Source organism: Carcharodon carcharias, chromosome 15, assembly GCF_017639515.1.
Source record: "Carcharodon carcharias isolate sCarCar2 chromosome 15, sCarCar2.pri, whole genome shotgun sequence".
NCBI lineage: Eukaryota > Metazoa > Chordata > Chondrichthyes > Lamniformes > Lamnidae > Carcharodon > Carcharodon carcharias.
In genome coordinates this window covers 9,800,629-9,821,626 of record NC_054481.1, presented here as the reverse complement: position 1 = coordinate 9,821,626, position 20,998 = coordinate 9,800,629, and the positions used below count along the sequence as shown (strand labels likewise).

Sequence of the window (20,998 nt, the reverse complement as noted above, 5' to 3'; positions counted from 1 at the left end):
AAGACATGATCTCTATGAGGACTGTGTGCACACTTCTACCAATGCTCTCGTGGACTGGTGTGTCTGATGTTCTATTAAAAGTAAGGTCAGGTACTTCCTTGTGTTGGATTTGCATGACCTCACTCAGGCTCAGTCTTGTAGGGTTCAGTCAGCAATTAGTGGTGGCTCTACCAAGCTGCTTTTAGTGGTGCATTCCCTTATCCTGTAGAATTATTTCAATCAACTGATTATTCTGTAAAGTATATGTAGAAACTGTTAGCATATGTTATTAATTCTTGCGTTGCATCTAAATTTTCATTCACTAAACGTGACAGAACTATCGCAGTGAATGTTTGCAACAGAGGAGAAAAGCTGCTTCAGCCACCATCTGCAACATGCATTAAAGCAAACATGGTCAAATCAGTGATTAGAAATAGTTAACCCCATTGAAAGTGTGCACAATTCAGGTTTCACTGGTAATGTGAAACTTCTACTTTAAACAAGCCTTGCCATTGTTTGTTGGGTAGTTTATGGATGGCACTTTTTAAAATTCATTTATGAGATGTAGGTGTTGCTGGCTAGGCTAGCATTTATTGCCCACTCCTAAATGCCCTTCAGAAGCTGGTGGTGAGTTTACTTCTTGAACCGCAACAGTCTATGTGCTGTTAGGGAGGAAGTTCCAGGATTTTGACCAGCGACAATGAAGGAACAGTGGTATATTTCCAAGTCAGATTGTGAGTGGCTTGGAGGAGAAATTCCAGGTGGTGGTGTTCCTTTGTCCTTCTACGTGGTTGTGGGTTTGGAAGATGCTGCAGTACATTTTGTAGATAGCTCACATCGCTGCTACTGTGCGTCAGCGGTGGAGGGTGTGAAAGTTTGTGGATGGGGTGCCAGTCAAGCGGGCTGCTTTGTCCTGGTGTCAAGCTTTTTGAGTGTTGTCGGAATTGCACTCATGCAGGCAAGTGGAGAGTATTCCATCACACTCCTGACTTGTGCCTTGTAGATAATGGACAGGATTTGGGGAGTCAGGAGGTGAGCTACTCGCCACAGGATTCCTAGCCTCTAACCTGCTCTTGTAGCTATAGTATTTATGCGGTCATACTCCCAGGGTGTGACAACTACAATAGGGGTTTTTCTGTACCAGCTACATTGTAATAGCAGCAAGGGTCTATTTTCAACTATACCTTTTTTCCTGTAGATAATGCTTGTTGATGTCAGTATTTTGGACCTGGAGACAACCACCCTTGACACTGCTGTCAAAGTCTGCTATCCATCTGCTGCAATCAGCCAGCTGCTAGTGACTACCTCCTCTAATAAGATACTGTGGCTGAACGCAAGGACTGGGAAACTGATTCGAGAGGTATGTATCTGATGATGAGGGCATTTCTTAGTAAAACCTGTAAAGTTAGGTGGTACTTACTACAATTACAATTGTAGCACTGCATTAATGGGTTACTACAGTTTAAGATGCAACAAAGTTCTTATCAAAGATTTGAAAAATATAGTCCTATATTTAGAATTCTTAAATATTTATTTACAGTTTCCTGATGGTTTAGCTAGTTAAGGCAGTGAGTAATTGTCACACACAGACAAGAATATCCTAGATTCAGTCCCTGAGCCGTACTAAGTTAGCTGACCTCAGTCAGGTTGAGCTTTGCAAGTGTCCTTCATATCAGTTTAGATTTATTTTAAATTAAAATGTTGGGTTTTCATTGTGCTAAGTTGGCAATTTAATTGTTTGGTTACATGTTTTAAGCTGTTGGCCACAACCTGTACTACTTTGATTTACGTCAGACATCTTCTCTTCCTTGGTCAATGCTAATACCTTCTTTAATAATCTGAGTGTGGGAATAATCATTTGATATCGGATGAATTATTGCAGGCTCCAAACCAGGAACTTAGTGGAGTATAGTAGACATGCTTATTCTCTTGGTGTTTTACAGAAAATATACCCTTTGCTTTGCACTAATTGGACTTTTTGTTCCAATAGGTTTGTAATATACACAAAACGGTCTCTTCATCTTTAGCTGTGAGTGAGGACATTCGGTATCTACTGACCACTGGAGAGAAGGTCATTAAAATCTGGGATTACCATATGAAACAAGATATTAATTTCCAGGTATGAAATTCCAATGTTAATATTTTTTGAGCAAGTTAGACCAACATATTACTTCAGTACCAATACACAGTGAAACCTGAGTTTAGTTTAACATCTCATTCATGCTGATGCATTAAGTTAGAAGAAAAAATAAAAAAAGAACTGATTCTTTAAAAATTTGATTTCCCACTTTTGTTTTCTTCTCCCCCCCAACCCCCACCCCCACAAGAAATATCTTGATATATGTCATCCAAAGCTAAAAGGATAGGTCAGAGTCAAATTTTTGGACACTTATCATTGCTACTTTGTGTGTCATCAAGAGCTTTGCTGTAGTGATTTGGTGTGACCTCTGATTTTTGACTGTCTCTCTGCCTATAATCAGAACTGAGATTGTCATCTCACTGTTAGGATCTGGGGAAGCATGGTGGCGATCACCCTTCTAGTATACCATGATGGAGTTCCATTACCACTGTAGGGCCCTGGGAGTACTTTACAGGGAGGGGGAACATGGATCGCAGTTAAATCCCCTGATGGAATTATGCCTAGTCATTCAAAGTTACTGTTTTGAGATATATTTCAATTATGTTTCTACGTGTTATGCATTTGTAGCTTTCTTAACGTCAAAATGCATCTGAAAGACAGTTAACTGTAAATTGAAGCAATTTTTTCTAGCTTTGTGTAAATCATTGGCAAGGGGAAATGTTCATCAGTCAATTTTAAGTGAAAAATCAGTAAAAATCTGAAATGTCCCTTGATGGCAGTGCAGTACATGCTATAATTCTAAACCTTGTAAACTACCAAAGTTCTCTGTTCAGTCTCTAGTCTGTGTTGAGCTGCCTCATATCAGCCAAGACAGAATTGTTGGTATCACTACTGGACTTAATTTCATTAGGATCGGAAAATTTAAAAAAAAAAAGTTGCCACGCTTCCACTAATGTTTGTCCAATAACCACAGCTGAAAAGTATATGTTCAAGCTCAGAGCTGGCAGGGTTATTTGGTTGTGGTGCTTCGCACAGTTGAATAGCATTTCAACACACTGTCTAGGTCCACATGTGAAGAGTGGGCACTTGGGCTGAGTTTTTATTTATTCATTCATGGGATGTGGGCTTCACTGGTTCGGCCAGCATTTATTGCCCATCCCTAGTTGCCCTTGAGAAGGCGGTGGTGAGCTGCCTCCTTGAACTGTTGCAGTCCATGTGGTGTATTTACACCCAAAGTGCTATTAGGGATGGAGTTCCAGGATTTTGACCCAGCGACAGTGAAGGAACAGCGATATATTTCCAAGTCAGGATGGTGAGTGACTTGGAGGGGAACTTGCAGATAGTGGTGTTTCCATGTGCCTGCTGCCCTTGCCTTTCTATATGGTAGTGGTTGGGGGTTTGAAAGGTGCTGTCTAAGGAGCCTTGGTGAATTTCTGCAATGCACTTTGTAGATGTTACACACTGCTGCTGCTGTGTGTTGGTGGTGGAGGGAGTGAATGTTTGTGGCTGTGATGCCAAACAAGCAGGCTGCTTTGTCCTGGATGGTGTCAAGCTCCTTGAGTGCTGTGGGAGCTGCATTCATCCAGACAATTGGAGAGCATTCCATCACATTCCTGACTTGTGCCTTGTCTATGGTAGACAGGCTTCGGGGAGTCAGGAGGTGAGGTACTCGTCACAGCCTCTGACCTACTCTTGTAGCCACAGTATTTATATGGCTTGTCCAGTTCAGTTTCTAGTCAATGGTAATCCCCAGGATGTTGATAGTGGGGGATTCAGTGATGGTAGTGCCATTGAATGTCAAGGGGTGATGGTTAGATTCTCTCTTGTTGGAGATGGTCATTGCCTGGCACTTGTGTGGCGCAAATGTTACTTGCAACTTGTCAGCCCAAGCCTGGATATTGTCCAGGTCTTGCTGCATTTGGACATGGACTGCTTCAGTATCTGAGGAGTCAGCGAATGGTGCTGAACATTGTGCAATCATCAGTGAACATCCCCACTCCTGACCTTGTAATGGAAGGAAGGTCACTGATGAAGCAGCTGACGACGGCTGAGCCGAGGACACCACCCTGAGGAACTCCTGCAGTGTTGTCCTGGAACTGACAGGACTGACTCCAACAACCTCAACCACCTCCTTTTGTGCTACGTATGAGACCAACCAGTGGAGAGTTTTCCCCCTGATACCCATCGACTCCAGTTTTGATGCCACACACTGTCAAATGCTGCCTTGATGTCAGGGGCAGTCACACTCACCTCACCTCAGGACTTCAGCTCTTTTGTTCACGTTTGAACCAAGGCTGTAATGAGGTCAGTAGCTGAGTGGCCCAGGTGGAACCTAAACTGAGCATCAATGAGCAGGTTATTGCAAAGCAAGTGCAGCTTGATAGCATTGTTGATGACCCCTTCCATTACTTTACTGATGATCGAGAATTGGGTGATGGGGTGGTAATTGGTCGGGTTGGATTTGCCCTGCTTTTTGTGTATAGGACATAGCTGGGCAATGTTCCACATAGTTGGGATAGCTGCCAGTATTGTACCTGTACTGGAACAGCTTGGCTAGAGGTGCAGCATGTTCTGGAGCACAAATCTTCAGTACTATTGCAGGAATATTGTCAGGGCCCATAGCCTTTGCACTATTCAGTGCCTTCAGCTGTTTCTTGATATCACATGGAGTGAATCGATTTGGCTGAAGACTGGCATCTGTGATGCTGGGGACCTCCGGAGGAGACCAAGATGGATTTGGCACTTCTGGCTGAAGATTGTAGCATATGCTTCAGCCTTATATTTTGCACTGATGTACTGGGTTCCTCCATCATTGAGGATGGAGATATTTGTGGAGCCTTCTCTTCCAGTGAGTTGTTTAAGAGTCCACCACCATTCACGACTGGATGTGGCAGGACTGCAGAATTTAGGTCGGATCCGTTGGTTGTGGGATCGCTTGGCTCTGTCTGTCACTTGCTGCTTATGCTGTTTGGCATGCCAGCAGTCCTGTGTTATAGCTTCACCAGGTTGACACCTTTTTAGGTGTGCCTGGCACTGCTACTGGCATGCCCTCCTGCCCTCTTCATTGAACCAGGGTTGATCCCCTAGCGTAATGGTAGAGTGGGGGATATGCCGAGCCATGAGATTACAGATTGTGTTCGAGTACAGTTCTGTTGCTGCTGATGCCCACAGCACCTCATGGGTGCCCAATCTTGAGTTGCTAGATCTGTTTGAAACCCATCCCATTTAGCACAGCAGTAGTGCCACACAACATGATGGAGGGTATCCTCAATGTGAAGGCAGAATTCATCTCCACAGTAACTATGTGGTGGTCACTGCTACTGATACTGTCATGGATAGATGCATCTGCAGCAGGCAGATTGGCAAGGATGAGGTCAAATACATATTTTTCCCTCTTGTTGGTTCCCTCACCACCTGCCGCAGACCCAGTCTGGCAGCTATGCCATTTAGAACTCAGCCAGCTTGGTCAGTGCTGGTGCTACCGAGTCGCTCTTGGTGATGGACATTGAAGTCCCCCACTCAGGGAACATTCTGCACCCTTGCCACCCTCAGTGCTTCCTCCAAGTGGTGTTCAACATGGAGGAGCTGAGGGAGGGTGGTACGCGGTAATCAGCAGAAGGTTTCCTTGCCCATGTTTGACCTGATGCCATGAGACTTCGTGGTCTGGAGTCAATGTTGAGGGCTCCCAAGGCAACTCCCTCCCGACTGTATACCACTGTACCGCCACCTCTGCTGGGTCTGTCCTGCCGGTGGGACAGGACGTACAGTGATGGTGAATGGTGGTGTCTGGAACATTATCTGTAAGGTATGATTCCATGAGGATGACTATGTCAGGTTGTTGCTTGACTAGTCTGTGAGACAGCTGTCCCAATTTTGGCCCCAGGTGTTAGTAAGGAGGACTTTGCAGGGCCGATAGGGCTGAGTTTGCTGTTGTCGTTTCTGGTGCCTAGGTCGATGCTGGGTGTTCCTTCCTGTTTCATTCCTTTTTTGAGACTTTGTAGCGCTTTGCTACAACTGAGTGGCTTGCTAGGCCTTTTCAGAAGGCTCTTTAAAGAGTCATCCACAATTGCAGTCAGTCTGAAGTCACATGTCGGCCTTACCAGGTAAGGATGGCAGATTTCCTTGCCTAAAGGACACTAGTGAGCAGATGGGTTTTTAACAACAATCAGCAATGGTTCCAGATTTTTATTGAATTTAAATTCCACCATCTGCCCTGGCGGGATTCAAGCCCGGGTCCCCAGAGCATTACCCTGGGCCTCTGGGTTACTCGTCCAGTGACAATACGATACGCTATCACCTCCCCCATAAGTTGGCTTCCAACACCTGAAACTCTACCACAACAAGAGGAAGAGGAAGGAAGAAACTGGAATGAAATTAAAAAGGACTAAAAGTGAAGAATCTTACTTATGACATATAACCACAAATCTGATGTATGTATAATCACGTTCAAATGATAGATAATCACATCTAAGAATGCATGTCTTAAACCCAGCTCTTAAATGACACACTAGAAACTATGTAAGTTTTATGTTCATTATAACATAACATCTGATCCTGCACAGCTGGATGTCTGTTTTCAGGAAGATGTGTCTTATTTTCTAGTTGGGTATATTGATACCCTGTGCAAATGGAGTTTGGTTCAGCATGTCACCCAGCTTCACAGACTGCATGTGTTCTCCATTCTGAAGCATGTCTGTTAGTTTTGCTTAGATTGCTCAGCTCCTCTTGTCTACTGTTTTGTTGCACATTGTACTCTTCAGGATAGTTTCCATTCTTGCTTGTGTTTATGTTGTTTTTTTACCAGGTGTTCATTGGTCACTCTGAAACAATTCAGCAAGCTGCATTCACTCCAGACCAGCTAAGTGTAATCAGTGTGGGTGATGCAATATTTGTTTGGGATTTTCTTGCTTCCGTCCTAGACCAGGAGACCAAGTAAGTGAAATGGTATTGGTACTGTATACACCGAGTATATTCTTTGGCCCTTGCTGAAATGTGGTGATACTTTAATGGGCATGTGAACCGCTAGCTATTTTGGTAAGATTTGAATGTTTTGGTCTATGTGCTTTTGTTTTCTGGAGTGACATTGTTCCAAAGAACAGAAACTCTTGGAACTATGTAAAAACGGAGACAAGTTGGTAAGGAATGCAGACAGTCAGCACACTGTTTTGGATAAGAGCTTAAATGATTAGGTTGTGTTGTTTCATTATGGGTTGTTAATTGTTTTTATTTTTCTTCCTTGGCAGCCTTCCCTCAATTCAGCCATTTGCCCTTCATGAACCTGGTGAGTTTTCACCACTTAAATTATTGATTTCAAGCTGCATAATCTTAAACCATGTGGAACATAGAGTTATAACAGCACAGAATGAGGCCTTTCAATCCACCACATCCATGCCAGCTCTCTGTAAAGTGATCCATCCAGTCATTCCCAATCCCCTGCTCTCTCCCCATAGCCCTTCAAGTTTATTTCATTCAAGTGCCCATCCAATTTTCCTTTGAAATCATTCATTGCCTTCGCTTCCGCCACCTTCTAGGTTATTACCACTCGCTGTGTACAAAACATCTTCCTCACATCTCCCTTGCACCTCTTTCCCAAAACCTTAAATCTGTGTCCCCTGCTCCTAGTATCACCAGCTAATGGAAATAGCTTTCATTTGCCCCCATTATCTAATCCTGTCATAATCTTAAACACCTGTCAAATCTCCCCTCAATCTCCTTTGCTCCAAAGAGAACAACCCCAACTTCTTCAACCTAACCTTGTAGCTAAAATCTCTCATCCCTGGAACCATCCTCTACACCTTCTCGAGGACCCTCCCATCCTCCCTAAAGTGTGGTGAGCAGAAATGGACACAATACCCTAGTTTTGGCCTAACCAGAGCTTTATAAGGATTTAGCCCAAGACCTCATATATTTTGCTAAATGCTCTCTCAATATTATCTGCCACCTTCAAAGATCTATTCACGTGAAACCTCTGTTCCTGTATACTGTTTAAAACTGTGCCATTTAGTTTATATTGCCTCTCCCTATCCGTTCTGTCAAAATGCATCACTTCACACATCTCTGTATTAAATCCATCTGCCACACATCTGTGCATTCTGCTAGCCTGTCTGTCTCCTGTTGCAGTCAATTGGTATCATCCTCATTGTCTGCCACATCTCCAAGTTTGATATCATCAAACTTTGAAATTTTACCCTATATTCTAATATCCAAGTCAGGTGTATATATATCAGAAAATGCAGTGGCCCTAGCATTGAACCTTGGGGAACACCACTGACTACCGTCTTCAAGTTTGAAAAACAACCAGTTGCCATTTTTTAAAAAAAATTATTTCACAGGACATGGGCATTGCTGGCTGGCCCAATATTTTTATTGCCCTTGAGAAAGTGATGGTGAGCCACCTTCTTGAACTGCTGCAGTCCATGTGGTGTTGGTACACGTACAGTGCTATTTTGGAGCAGTCGCTCCCTGTTTTTTGTCCTAATGCCAGTTTTTTACCCAAGCTAACATTCACCCCTGACCCTCCTATGAGCACCAGTTTTGTTAACCCATCTTTTATGTAGTATTTTGTAAAACACTTCCTTAAAATCATCATGGACACCATCCATTGCTTTCCCTTCATCAACCAATTCAATTAGATTAATCAAATACAACCTGCCTTTTACAAATCGGTTATGGCTTTATTTAATTAACTCATACATCTTCAAATGCCAATTGATTTTTTTTCCAGATTATTGTTTCCAAAACCATACCCACCACGATGTTAAACTGACTGCCTTGTAGTTACTAGGAATGCCTTTGCATGCTTTTTTGAATAGGGGTGTCACATTTGCCACTCTCCAATCCTCTGGTACGTCACCATATGTAGGGAAGATTGAAAGATTAAGGCAAGTTCTTCTACTATCTCCATTCCCATTTCCTTTAGAAACTTGGTTGCAAGCCCTCTAGACTAGATGACATAGCCAGCTTTTCCAGTACATCCTTCCTATCAATGTTTAGCCCATCTGTAACATCTATCATCTCCGCTTCATTGATATTTTGTCAGCATTCTCTTCCTAAGTAAAATCTGGTTTAAAAAAAAAGTACTCAAGTATTCCAGCCTTGCCCTCAACTCTTATGTTTTGTTTATATATATGTATATGCATAACCCTCTTTGTCCCTAATAGGCTCCATCACACTTCCTGCTTACTATTTGCATACCAGAAATTGATTTTCAGGTTCTCTTTAATGTTAACCACCATTCTATTCTCATATTCCTGCTTTGCCTGAATTATTTTCCTATTCTCAACCTCTCAATTTACTGTATTTGGCCTTATTGTGTATTGTTTCTTATCTAGTTCTTGGGTTCTTGTGTTTTTGCGCCAATATTTTAACTCCTGCCAATGCAGTTATTGACTTTCCAATGAGATTCTTCCTAACTGAGGTATTTGAAAGCAGCAAAAATAGATACAGACAGGAATTTCAGGGAGATAAAGCCACATTCTTTGTGATGACCTGCTGTAACCCTAATGTTCATTACGCTGAGAGGGGGTACCTAACCTCACCCCACAGACATTAGTGTTTCCAAAAACTTTGTTCCGCAAGGGGGAAGGTGCAAGAGCAGACCCAGTGGTGCCACTAAGATGTGGGAATGTCTGACTCATCACAAAAAATGCCACCCCAGAAGCACCCAAACGCATGTATGTCATGCTTTTGGTGATACTTGCAAGAAAACTTACCCAACAGCCAATATATTTTGGTCATCAGTCAAGGTGCCACTAATTCTTGCACATTTACCTGTCAATGACCTTGAGAAATGTCTTCACAGGATCCAGATCAGCAGAGCATCAGATGTAGAGCCTTGCTATCTTTTGGAAGGACACTTGCAGCTGGCATGTGCTATAGAGCTGACGCACCCAGTGACAATAATGGCCAACTGCAGCCTGAAATTTGGCTCCACCTCCTTTTGATCCATGCTGATCTGTGTGGATGGTTCAGGAATATAATAGGGGCCATCCTTCCTTATAATATCTCATGTAGAACTGTTTCAACTTCAGCCACCAAATGAGGTTGAGTGCTGGGTTGCACCAACACTTGTTTGTAGACTGATGCCTGCACTCTGGGCTTCCTTTTCCTTCATCTTTGCCTGTCATTTAGCACCTTCTGCATTGCAGGGAAACATCTGACCCTCCACTCTCCCACAGTATCATGACTGTGACCACAGATTATGTGGAGGGCTGCAGGTGCAAACCTGCATCCAAACACATTTGTTGTTAAAAGGCCATATTTCTCCTTCTGGGTTGTATTCATGATGAGCAGCATTTATACTGAAACAAAAACATTAAACAATGAATCTGACTTCTTTTATTTTAGATGCTCCCTCAATTGCAGAGGGCAGTGAGCTGTTCCAAAACAATGGGATGCCTCGCCAGTCAGTGCCAGTCCCCATCTCCTCCCCACCGCAGCTCAGTGTCAATGCTATTGAAAGAACTGAACAGGATGGTGAGTAGTACAGAGTAATTTAGGGTTCCCCCAGTTACTGGATGGGAATAATAATGTGCCACATTTCATTACAATCATCATGGGAATTATACCTCGCTGATACTTATTGATTTAAAAGGCACTGCTGGTTTTGGGTAAAACTGGGTCTTCAAACAATTTTGGTCAGCTACTCGCACCTCGTTAAAGTGAGGTTACTTTTAGTGATGGGATTTTGGATGCAACTAACATCAGTTAGAGGCGGTTGCTATGTTGGGACTTCCTTTTCTTAAATCTGTTGGTTATTTGGCTTTTTAGTTTTACCATCCACTGATCTTAACATGTAAATTGCGTTGAACCAATTTGCTTGTTGTAAGCCATGAGGAGTATTGCGATAACGATTAAATTTACTCAATGAATTGTTTCATGTCTTTTAATATCTCTGTTATAAAGTTATTTCAAGGGCTCTGCTTTAAAACTTGTTTTCAGAGAGTTGAAATAGAAAGGTGCATGTGTTTACCTTTTGTGGATTTGAGAGTTTCTTTCGTGAATATTTCGAAATAAACCAGAGATAGAATTCTCACAACTTTGCTAGACAAGTTTCACATCAAAGTATTTCAATTGTCATGAAAGCAAAATACCGTGGATGCTGGAAATCTCTCTCCACAGATGCCAGACCTGCTGAGTTTTTTCAGCATTTTTCATCTCAATTATCAACTGCTTAATTTATTTTACCTCACTGACCAACACCTGTGATTAATTATGCATGTGGTTTCTTCAGCTGATTTTTAGAACGAAAATCAAAGATTGTTTCATGTAGATAATTTCTTGCTAATTTAAAAATTGAGAGGACTTCACTTTATTTTTCCAACTGAATTAAACCTCGTCGGTAGATGAATTTGAATTATGAAGTTCTCCCTTAGCAGTTATTGTACATCTCAGTCACAAGAAGCCACTCCTTGAATTCAAACTCCAAATTCAGTTCTAAAGAAGTTCTTTCTGTGAAAGATACAACCAATCTATTCAATAAGATTTTTGTATGAAACCTTGGAAAATACATAATCTAGGAAATTTTGAACTTTTTAAGACCATTTTTCTATGTGGGAATTGTATGTTTATTAAAACTTGATTAAGTCAGCAAACACACACGTGCAGACTAATTGTTTTAAGGTAACAGAGAAATGGGGTGGGGCTGGAGGGCGATGGTGCCGAGTGAACCCAGAAGCGATTGGGTTTGGGGAGACTGGCCATTTGTCAGGAGTGTTGTAGGGAAGAGAGTGATGATTGAGAAGCAAAAACTACACACAGTTTGAGCCCATTGTCTTGGGCCCCACTCTGGCTTAACATAGGCAAACTCTATAAATGCTTGCCCCAAAAATTGCCAGACCCTACAATCCCCAATATTACCAGACCTTGGCTGTGCAATGTGGTTGGAATAATTGAAGAGGATTTTTGTTTATTTTTTCAAGTATTTTCAACCTCGCTGGAAGATGAATTTCAAAATGAGCTTTCTCCTGGTTGGCTACTGGCTAAAAAGAGGATATTCTGATCTGCTGTAACAACTCAGCTGTTTAGCTGTCACAGCTGTTTTGTTGTTTAATAAATGATTTATGACTACAAATGTCAGGTGATACTTGGTACAGATATGACACTTTCTGTTAATTGATTTGGCTCATTCTAACAGTTTCTTTGGGATTTTTTTGCTCCCAAGTGTTTTTGTCTGATGCCGAGAATAAGGATGACCACAGTCAGAAAGATGACTCAATCGCCGTTAAAGAACTTGGAGACTCATTTCTGCAAGTACATGAAAACTTGCATTGCGGGGAGGATGTGTCACCTTTTTTGAGGCCTGTTTCTCTTCAGGAGTGCCAGGAAGAGCTGGAAGAACCAGGTAGCTCAGCAGATGCAAAGTAGCCTTGCTTTCCCACCTACCCTTCCTGTTCCACCCCATCACATCCAGACATTATCCTCTGCTTATTCTGTAATTAACCAGTGCAACAATTGGGAGAAAAAGCATAGGCAGTGTAAACAAATCCCTCTCTTTTGGATACCTCATTCTTTCTCTTTTCTGCCTGTGAGTTATTTTGAACCAAGTTTTCAACATTGAAAGTACAATGTATGTAAGTCAGTTTACAGTTTTGCATTGCAAGTTATTTTATCAAATGTTGTAAAAGATTAATTAGAATTTTCTTAAACCTTGCATTTTAACGATCATCATATCATTGATCACTACAAGTTTTGTAATTGGGGTAGTTTATTGCATTCAGAGCTACATAAACTGAACTGACAAATTTAATTCTGTGGTTCTTTGGACTTGGTGATTGATGTTGATTTGCAGTGGGTATCACCACTAGCTCCAGCACCACTGCTAGAGAGCTTAATTTTTAAATTTTAAATCAAGCGTGCAGTGAAAACAGGCACTACAATAAGCTATCAACTCCCAATTGGCAATAATTGTTGCCTAAAGTACAAGAGGAAAGGTGAGAGCCCATAGTGTGAGAGGTTTGTGCTCTGGTTTTTTTCTTCATATTTGTTTATATCTGTTTTGCATCTGATGACCAGAACAGTTTTAACAGAGTTGGAGAAACTCACCCCACCTTATTAATATATGAAGTATTTCACAATTCCAAAAACAGATTTTCCAGTAGAGGGTCAAAAACATTTTGCTCTTCCCTTCAAAAGAACAAAATGGTTTTTGTTTTCTTCTCCTTTTGCTTGCATCAAATAAAGCTGTAATTTCTTTGTAAAGCTCCACTAAGCACATTCTATAGATTATGACCCTTACTGCAGTCACATCTATCTGTGAATCTAACATTGATAGCATGATTATTCCTCATGTGTATCTATGATTAATATCTGTAGTATTTGTACATTTATATGAACAAATGTATCTGTGAAGAATATATTTTTCATCGAAGCTCAGTCCATTGCTATTGATCTCAAAAGTACATGGAGTTGCAGACCTTTACTGAGTGCATTTTGAGTTTAACACACTCTTCTTTCACAGTATCCCTCGTTGGAGATGGAGATTTTCCGCACAATTATACACGACCAGATTCTTATAAACATTTCGCTGCTCAATTCAAAACCTCGTCGGTATCTCAGGTACAATCCCTTAATTCCTTTGTTTTTGTATATAGTTACAATACTGTGAGAAGGCCCAGAGCTGGTATAATTGGCTGGTATTTTGTGGTTTTGAAGATGTTTTCTCTTTGCATCCAATTCAATCCAAGTACACACAAAATCTGGACGAACAAGTACCATAATAGTCGAGAACCCTGCTGTCCTCTCTGAGACCACGGTTCCAGAATTGAAGAGACCTGAGAACCTGGCTGGGAGAGAACTGTTTTGTGCTGATTTGTTTGGAGTTGACCAAGCATCACCCACTAACTATCTGCAGCAGAAAGTTGGTTGAGTTCCTTATCATTGTCTGCCAGACAGCCATGTAGAATTGAAGCCCTTTATTTCTTCCATCTCTGAAGCTTTGCCCCTTCATATTGCTGCACAATATAGAAATGGAGATTGCAGCATGGCTTTTTATGCATACGTTTTGTTTTTAAAAAGGGCAGGAACATCTGACTCTGAATTTGGCTAAAGTTCAGCATGAGAGTATCAAATTCCATTTGCAAAGGTGCAGAAGTTGCTTCAAGCCAAATAAGTGAGGTGCCATTTTTTTTTAATTCTCCCCATTGAACAGGGACAGTTGATCTGCTTCCAGGTTGGAGATACCTGAACAAACAGCCTACAATTGCTTGCATAATCACTTGCTTCTTATGCTTATCCACTGCTCCCTGAAAAATGACTAAGACCTGGCTCACCTGGCCTTTTTCTGCTATGCTATAGTTGCTATCCCCGCCAGGCTATTAGGCTTGTACTTCTAAATTAATTTTATTATTGTGGAATTTTTCTTTGCTTTGGGATGCATTGGGAAAAATTAGCCAAGTTTTGTGCTCTGATAACTATCTTGCGATTCTCTGCTTGGAAATGCATGTGTCTGGAAATCTCATGAGAAAGAGGACCAGGCTCGGGTGTGATGCTCTGTACACCCCATAGAGAAATGGCTTGATGCTACTCACCACTCAGGGTAAAAAAAAATTGGCTATTGGGCTGAGTTATGAGAAGATACTTAATGGCTATGGCCAGGTGAATGCACCAATTTCAGGAGAGAAGGAAAAAGGGAGAAAGTAATCAAAACAAAAAATCAATTTTGTGACTATGATGAAATGGGTACCTTATTAAGTTGCGTGAAAGAAAGCAAAGCTTACTTTGTGTAGCTCTTCATCATATCCTGAGGTTCTCACGTAAATTAATTAGAAGTAAGTTCATTATTTTGCCCCAAGTAGGATCCTCCAAACAGCAATTTTTGGTAATAGTGATTGAGGGGGGAATGTTCACCAACACGTCAGAACAACTTCATGCCTCTCTTTGAAATTGTGTCATGGGATCCTTAGCATCTACCTGAACAAGATTTTGGTTTCATCTTGAACCTGAATAGCACTACCTCTGGTAATGATCTGATCTGTTATTCTGCACCCTACAAGGGGCAGGTGGATTGACTGATTAGAGGCCAGCACTGATTTGCAAATACAAGCAATCTGATATCTAACATAATGGTGAGTGAATGTATTGAAAGCTTTATCCTGCCTGAAAGGGCAGGGAGCTTTGATTAGGACAGTGTTGGTATGATAACTCGAGTAACTCACCTCCTGACTCCCCAAATCCTGCCCACCATCTACAAGGCACAAGTCAGGAGTGTGATGGAATACTCCCCATTTGCCTGGATAAGTGTAGCTCCAACAACACTCAAAAAGCTTGACACTGTCCAGGACAAAGCAACCTGCTTCATTGGCATCCCATCCAAAAACATTCACTCCCTTCACCACCGACACACAGTGGCAACAGTGTATACCATCTAAAGATGCACTGCAGGAACTCAACAAAGCTTCTTAGACAGCACCTTCAAAACCATGACCGCTACCATCTAGAAGGAAAAGGGCAGCAGATGCATGGGAATACCACCTACTGGAAGTACCCCTCCAAGCCAAACACCATCCTGACTTAGAAATATATCGCCGTTCCTTCACTGTCACTGGGTCAAAATCCTGGAACTCCTTCCCTAACAGCACTGTGGGGTACCTACGTCACATGGACTGCAGTGGTTCAATAAAGTAGCTCACCACCACCTTCTCAAGGACAATTAGGGATGGACAATAAATGCTGGCCCAGTCAGTGAAGCCCACATCCCATGAATGAATAAAAAAGATTACTAGAATGATTCTGGGGTGAGGAACTACAGTTACATGGATAGATTGGAGAAGCTGAGGTTATTCTCCTTAGAGCAGAGATAGCTAAGAGGAGAGTTTATAGAGGTGGTCAAAATTATGAAGAGATTAGGCTTAGTAATAAAGAAAAACTGTTTCCAGTGGTTGAAGGGTCACCAACCAGATTGCACTGATTTAAGGCGATTGGCAAATGAACCAGAGATGATCTGAGGAAAAACCTACTTGTGCAAGTGTTTAGGGTTTGGAATGCAGTGCCTGAAAGGGTGGTAGATAGAGATTCAATAGCAGCCTTCAAAAGGCAATTGGATAAATACTTGAAGGATAAACATTTACAGGTATACGGACAAGTGTCAGAGAGTGGGACTAACTGGCTTGCTCTATGAAAGAGCAGATGCAGATTTGATGGATTGAATGGCCTATGCTGTAGTATGTGATGATTCTATCTGTACGCCTTACTTCACTTTGCAGTTTATTCCACATTCACTTTGCTGTCGCATGCACATGATAGTAATTTTATGAACTCAAGCTGTGAATTTGTCTCATAGGTTGCAGTCCTTCCTGATGGGAAGGAGGATCTGAAGCTGAAAGTAGTAATTGGATACAATGGCAATGGAAGAGGAAATATGGTCTGGAATCCTGATACAGGTAATTGTTAGAAAATGACCTAAAATGGATGCAGTGAATCAGTGGAAAAGAAGATATTGTTTGGAATTGGAATGTGGGTGATCAGTAAATATGGGAAATATGTAAGATCTGGCAAGGAAGCATACATTATGCAGCAAATGTTATGCTATATTTATGGCTGCTGTATCTACCTTGAGATGCTTACTAAATTGACACCTTTGTTTGCATCTACAGTGGCTTTCCTATTCAATGTCCCTTGTCAATCAACTGCGGTGGGCATTAAGTATATATTGTAACTAGGTATGAGATTAATGAAATCTCACTTTTTCACCCTGTGTACGCTTTAACTGTACAGTGGCTGCCACTGAGTCATACATTTAGCATGGCACAGCTAGTATATGACAAGTTCCTTTTACCCAGTGTAGGACTTTAACACTGAGTAATACAATAATAGATGTATATGAATCTGCCTTTGTGCACTGTTACAAAAATGCTGAAAATAAACATGACATGGTGTGACTTTATTAAAACATAATTGCATTAAAATTGCATTTTAGTTCTGATAGCATTTTCTGCTACTGAGCTGTTCAGACCAAGATTGAGGTTTAATTCCTGGTCTGTATTAAGTTAGCTGATCCCTGAGTGCTGATAATGAGCAAATCACTGGACACAATAATGGAGATAAAATTAGCCAGGGCTCGAGTTCTTGCCCATTTTCCAGTGGCATCTATTGGAAAGAGCATCTATGTAGATGTCTGGTTGAATTTAAGGTTGTGACATTCATCATACAATTAAATAATCCACTGATGTTTGAAAATGCTCCCACAAGAAGAACGATCACTTGGCCAAGGCAGTGGAAGGTTGTTGATCTTTGTTGAATTGTGCTTATTCCTGTCAGTAGGAAATTAGTGAAAAAGATTGTTTTGCAATTCAAAATGAAGGCTTGATGGAAACTAGCCAGATAATTTCTTTAGGTAAAGTGGCTCTTGGAGAGATTGGCTGATTTACAAATTGTCAGTTGCTGTTTCATGTGTTCAATTCATGTATCAAAACACCCACTGAAATGCAGCTTTTCAGCATCAAGCTGTAACCTGCATCTGACTAATCAGCTTGTTGCATTCTGTGTTTACTAGTGACCTAATAAGTTTTCAAAAGTTTAGACAATGTTCCTGCCATTGTTTTCATTGTCCTTGTTTCTATTTGTCTCTCCCAGCACTCTTTGCATATTCCTGTGGCTGCTTGGTGGTGATTGAGGACTTGCATTCTGGATCTCAGAGACATTTAACTGGTCACACGGAGGAGATCTCTACTATTGCAGTTAGCCATGATGCGCAGGTATGCTCGGGCTGGATTTAGTTTAAATTTAATCCTGTCACTCATGAGTGACATAGGATACCCCTACAGTTAATGTTCCATTTGATTGCTAATCTAATAATTTATAGAATTGTCTTCAACACAGATTGGAAGATTGTGCTTCCTCAGTTGTTATTTGACAACGATCCTTTTTAGTTCTGTATTTGTCACTGAAGTTGTAGTCCTGCTTTTGATCTGTAGATCTACATTGTGTAAAAAACTCGTACTCTGGTAATAAAAACAGAATTACCTGGAAAAGCTCAGCAGGTCTGGCAGCATCGGCGGAGAAGAAAAGAGTTGACGTTTCGAATCCTCATGACCCTTCAACAGAACTAGCTAGTTAGTTCTGTTGAAGGGTCATGAGGACTCGAAACGTCAACTCTTTTCTTCTCCGCCGATGCTGTCAGACCTGCTGAGTTTTTCCAGGTAATTCTGTTTTTGTTTTGGATTTCCAGTATCCGCAGTTTTTTTGTTTTTATATTTGTACTCTGGTAAGTTTATTGGGGAACAGAGGAAGGAAATGTAGTATGTTACTTTCTGTTGGTTAAAAATTATTTAATAGTGCTTTGTAATATTCATCTGTACATATAATATTGCAGTGTACTTCTGTAAACCTTGACTTGAAGAAAAAAAAATACACTCAGCATCCATTGTAGTAATTAGTCCTCTTAGGGCCAGTGCGCCTAGGTCATCTAGGAACCAATTAATTTAATCAAATGTTGCAAATGGAAGGTTTGTGGCCCTTTCAAAACTTAGGTTACATAGGGCAGAATTTAGCCCTCGATAGGCGAGCAGGCCCCACTGGCTGGGCGGCGGGGGGGCAGCCGACCCCTGCCACCAAAACGGGGCCCGCCGCCATTTTGAGTGGGCGGGCCAATTAAGGCCAGCACAGCAGACTGCCTGACAGGAAGTGCTATGCGCTTCCTGTGCAGTGGAGGAGGGAATCCCCAACTGTCAAAGTGCACTCTTTCATGCGCATGCTCCCTGAGGCAAAGTGCTGTCTCAGGGAGTTTACTGACAGGTAAGAAAAGTCAAAAACTGGAGAAATATTAACATATCCCCCTCATCTGACAATGTCAGACGAGATGGGAAATGTTAATAAGAAACACACAAAGTTTATTAAATTTTTTTAAAACGGCCATGAAACTTCATCCTGCCAGTGGATTAAGTTTCATGAATAATCTGGAGCCTGCTGGGGCTCCTGGCCTGCCCACCAGCCTTAAGCTTGGACGGGCAGTGTCTTTAACAAGGTTAAATCCCCACCCCCTTTCTGTTTCCCCCTTCCTTTTTTTTTCCAATAAATTATATAGATTTTCCTTTTCCCACCTATTTCCATTATATATATATTTATTTTACATCTTTTATGCTCTCCCCACCCCCACTGGAGCTATACCTTGAGTGCCCTACCATCCATTCTTAATTAGCACATTCGTTTAGATAATATCACTAACTTTAACTTTAACACCTATGTGTTCTTTTGTACTATTGTTGTTGACATCTTTTGATGATCTGCTTCTATCACTGCTTGTTTGTCCCTACAACCACACCCCCACTCCACCTCTCTCTCTCTCTCTCTCCGCCCCCCACACACACACCTTAAACCAGCTTATATTTTAACTCTTTCTTGGACTCGAACTCAAGTTCTGTCGAAGGGTCATGAGGACTCGAAACGTCAACTCTTTTCTTCTCCGCCGATGCTGCCAGACCTGCTGAGTTTTTCCAGGTAATTCTGTTTTTGTTTTTGTTTTGGATTTCCAGCATCCGCAGTTTTTTTGTTTTTATCTTTAACAAGGTTAGTTAGCCTGTCAATGGCCTTAATTGGCCATTGACAGGTCGGCGGGCGGACAGCTGATTTCGCTGTCTGCCGGCCTTCCTGAAGATTTAAGTGGACCGGGATGACATCGGGGATTCCTCCCGACGTCGTCCCTCGTCATTTTCCCCTCAGCGAGCGGGCCCTGCCCCCCATATTGCCAAGGGGAAAATCTGTTTAATAGTCGTAAGTTACAAACAAGGCCTAAGCCATGTTCTTTCCATGGAAGCATATTAGGTGGCCTGCCTAGAGGAAGAGCAGTATATAAAGATAAGATTAACTCTCTCTCCATTCGCACCCCCACCCCCGCCAACTCCACCAGCCCAAAGGGAGATGAGCTTTTGTAGAAGTTTTCAGGTTTTGTTCACATTTCTTCAGCTTTGAGTTAAGTGCTCCTTGGAGTAAACTCTTTATGGTATTTGATGATTGCTTCAGATAGTGATTTCATCCCTTAACAAAAATGAGAAGATTTGCCTTATAATTACTGTTGTTTGTTCTGTCTGGAAGGATCTCGCCTCGGCTTCAGGAAGTCAGGATAAGACTGGCTGCAGTATCTTTATTTGGAATATGACAAGTGGCTGCTGTAAGAAGGTAGTCTCTCAACACATGACTGAGGTACAAGCTATGGCCTACTCCAGAGATGACCGGTTCCTGATGTCTGCTGGTAAGTTCAGAAGCGCTACTTCACACTTGGTACAGTTTTGTTTCAGATATTGTATCTTTACAGGATCTAATTATAGAAGTGGAGAGGTTTATGTTATGACTGTATTTAATTAATGGTCACTACAGTAACATCAAAGTGCTTCAGCAGATTTTGACTGATCTTCTGAACTGCCATCTCCCACCATAACTTGAGGTATTTGGGTGCAGTTTGCATATGCAACAAGGAATAGATTTATTCAGCAAGTTAAAAATACATTTGTTGATGATGGAGCTCATTGGTGATCCAACAGTCTATGCCACAAAAGTTATAAGACAGAGGTTATACGTTAATTCTATCAGTTGTATTGTTGGGAAGATTGAACTAGCTTCTGCATGCTCTTTTATGGTCTCTTAAAGGCCAGATCAAGGCTAAGTACATTTGGAATTTTACCATATTAGGAAGTATTTTTTTTATTTTTTGGCTCAGTTGGCTAGCAGCTACTGTGTGGATCAGATTAACACCAGCAGCAAGGGGTTTGATCCCCGTTCCAGCTGAGGCAAACTGGGGCGGCCTGTTTCCGCACCCTATTTGTCGTTTAAAAAGAAATTCCGGGACTTTGCTGTGGTTTGGCAAATACCTTTTGCAGCTTTCCACTTCTCCCATCCTATTTTATTCTGCCCTGATCCTTATTCCAACCCTAAGGATTTTGAGCCTATTCTACTATCAGAAAAGGAAAAAAATACATCAGTTATGATAAACATGGCTTATGACTAGTA

The 20,998-nt window shown here is 41.6% G+C and overlaps 1 protein-coding gene across 2 annotated transcripts in view; it reads left to right on the top strand.

Moving 5' to 3' along the window:
- The window catches only part of wdr90 (WD repeat domain 90), a 77,051-nt gene that overhangs the window by 44,530 nt on the left and 11,523 nt on the right, over window positions 1-20,998 (top strand). For both annotated transcript variants that reach the window (XM_041207107.1, XM_041207106.1), the window contains 10 exons: window positions 1,178-1,339; window positions 1,970-2,098; window positions 6,864-6,991; window positions 7,303-7,340; window positions 10,406-10,534; window positions 12,222-12,401; window positions 13,518-13,615; window positions 16,338-16,437; window positions 17,630-17,751; window positions 20,087-20,243. In XM_041207107.1, the coding sequence (XP_041063041.1) occupies window positions 1,178-1,339; window positions 1,970-2,098; window positions 6,864-6,991; window positions 7,303-7,340; window positions 10,406-10,534; window positions 12,222-12,401; window positions 13,518-13,615; window positions 16,338-16,437; window positions 17,630-17,751; window positions 20,087-20,243 (1,243 nt within the window). The remainder of the gene's footprint in view (window positions 1-1,177; window positions 1,340-1,969; window positions 2,099-6,863; window positions 6,992-7,302; window positions 7,341-10,405; window positions 10,535-12,221; window positions 12,402-13,517; window positions 13,616-16,337; window positions 16,438-17,629; window positions 17,752-20,086; window positions 20,244-20,998) is intronic.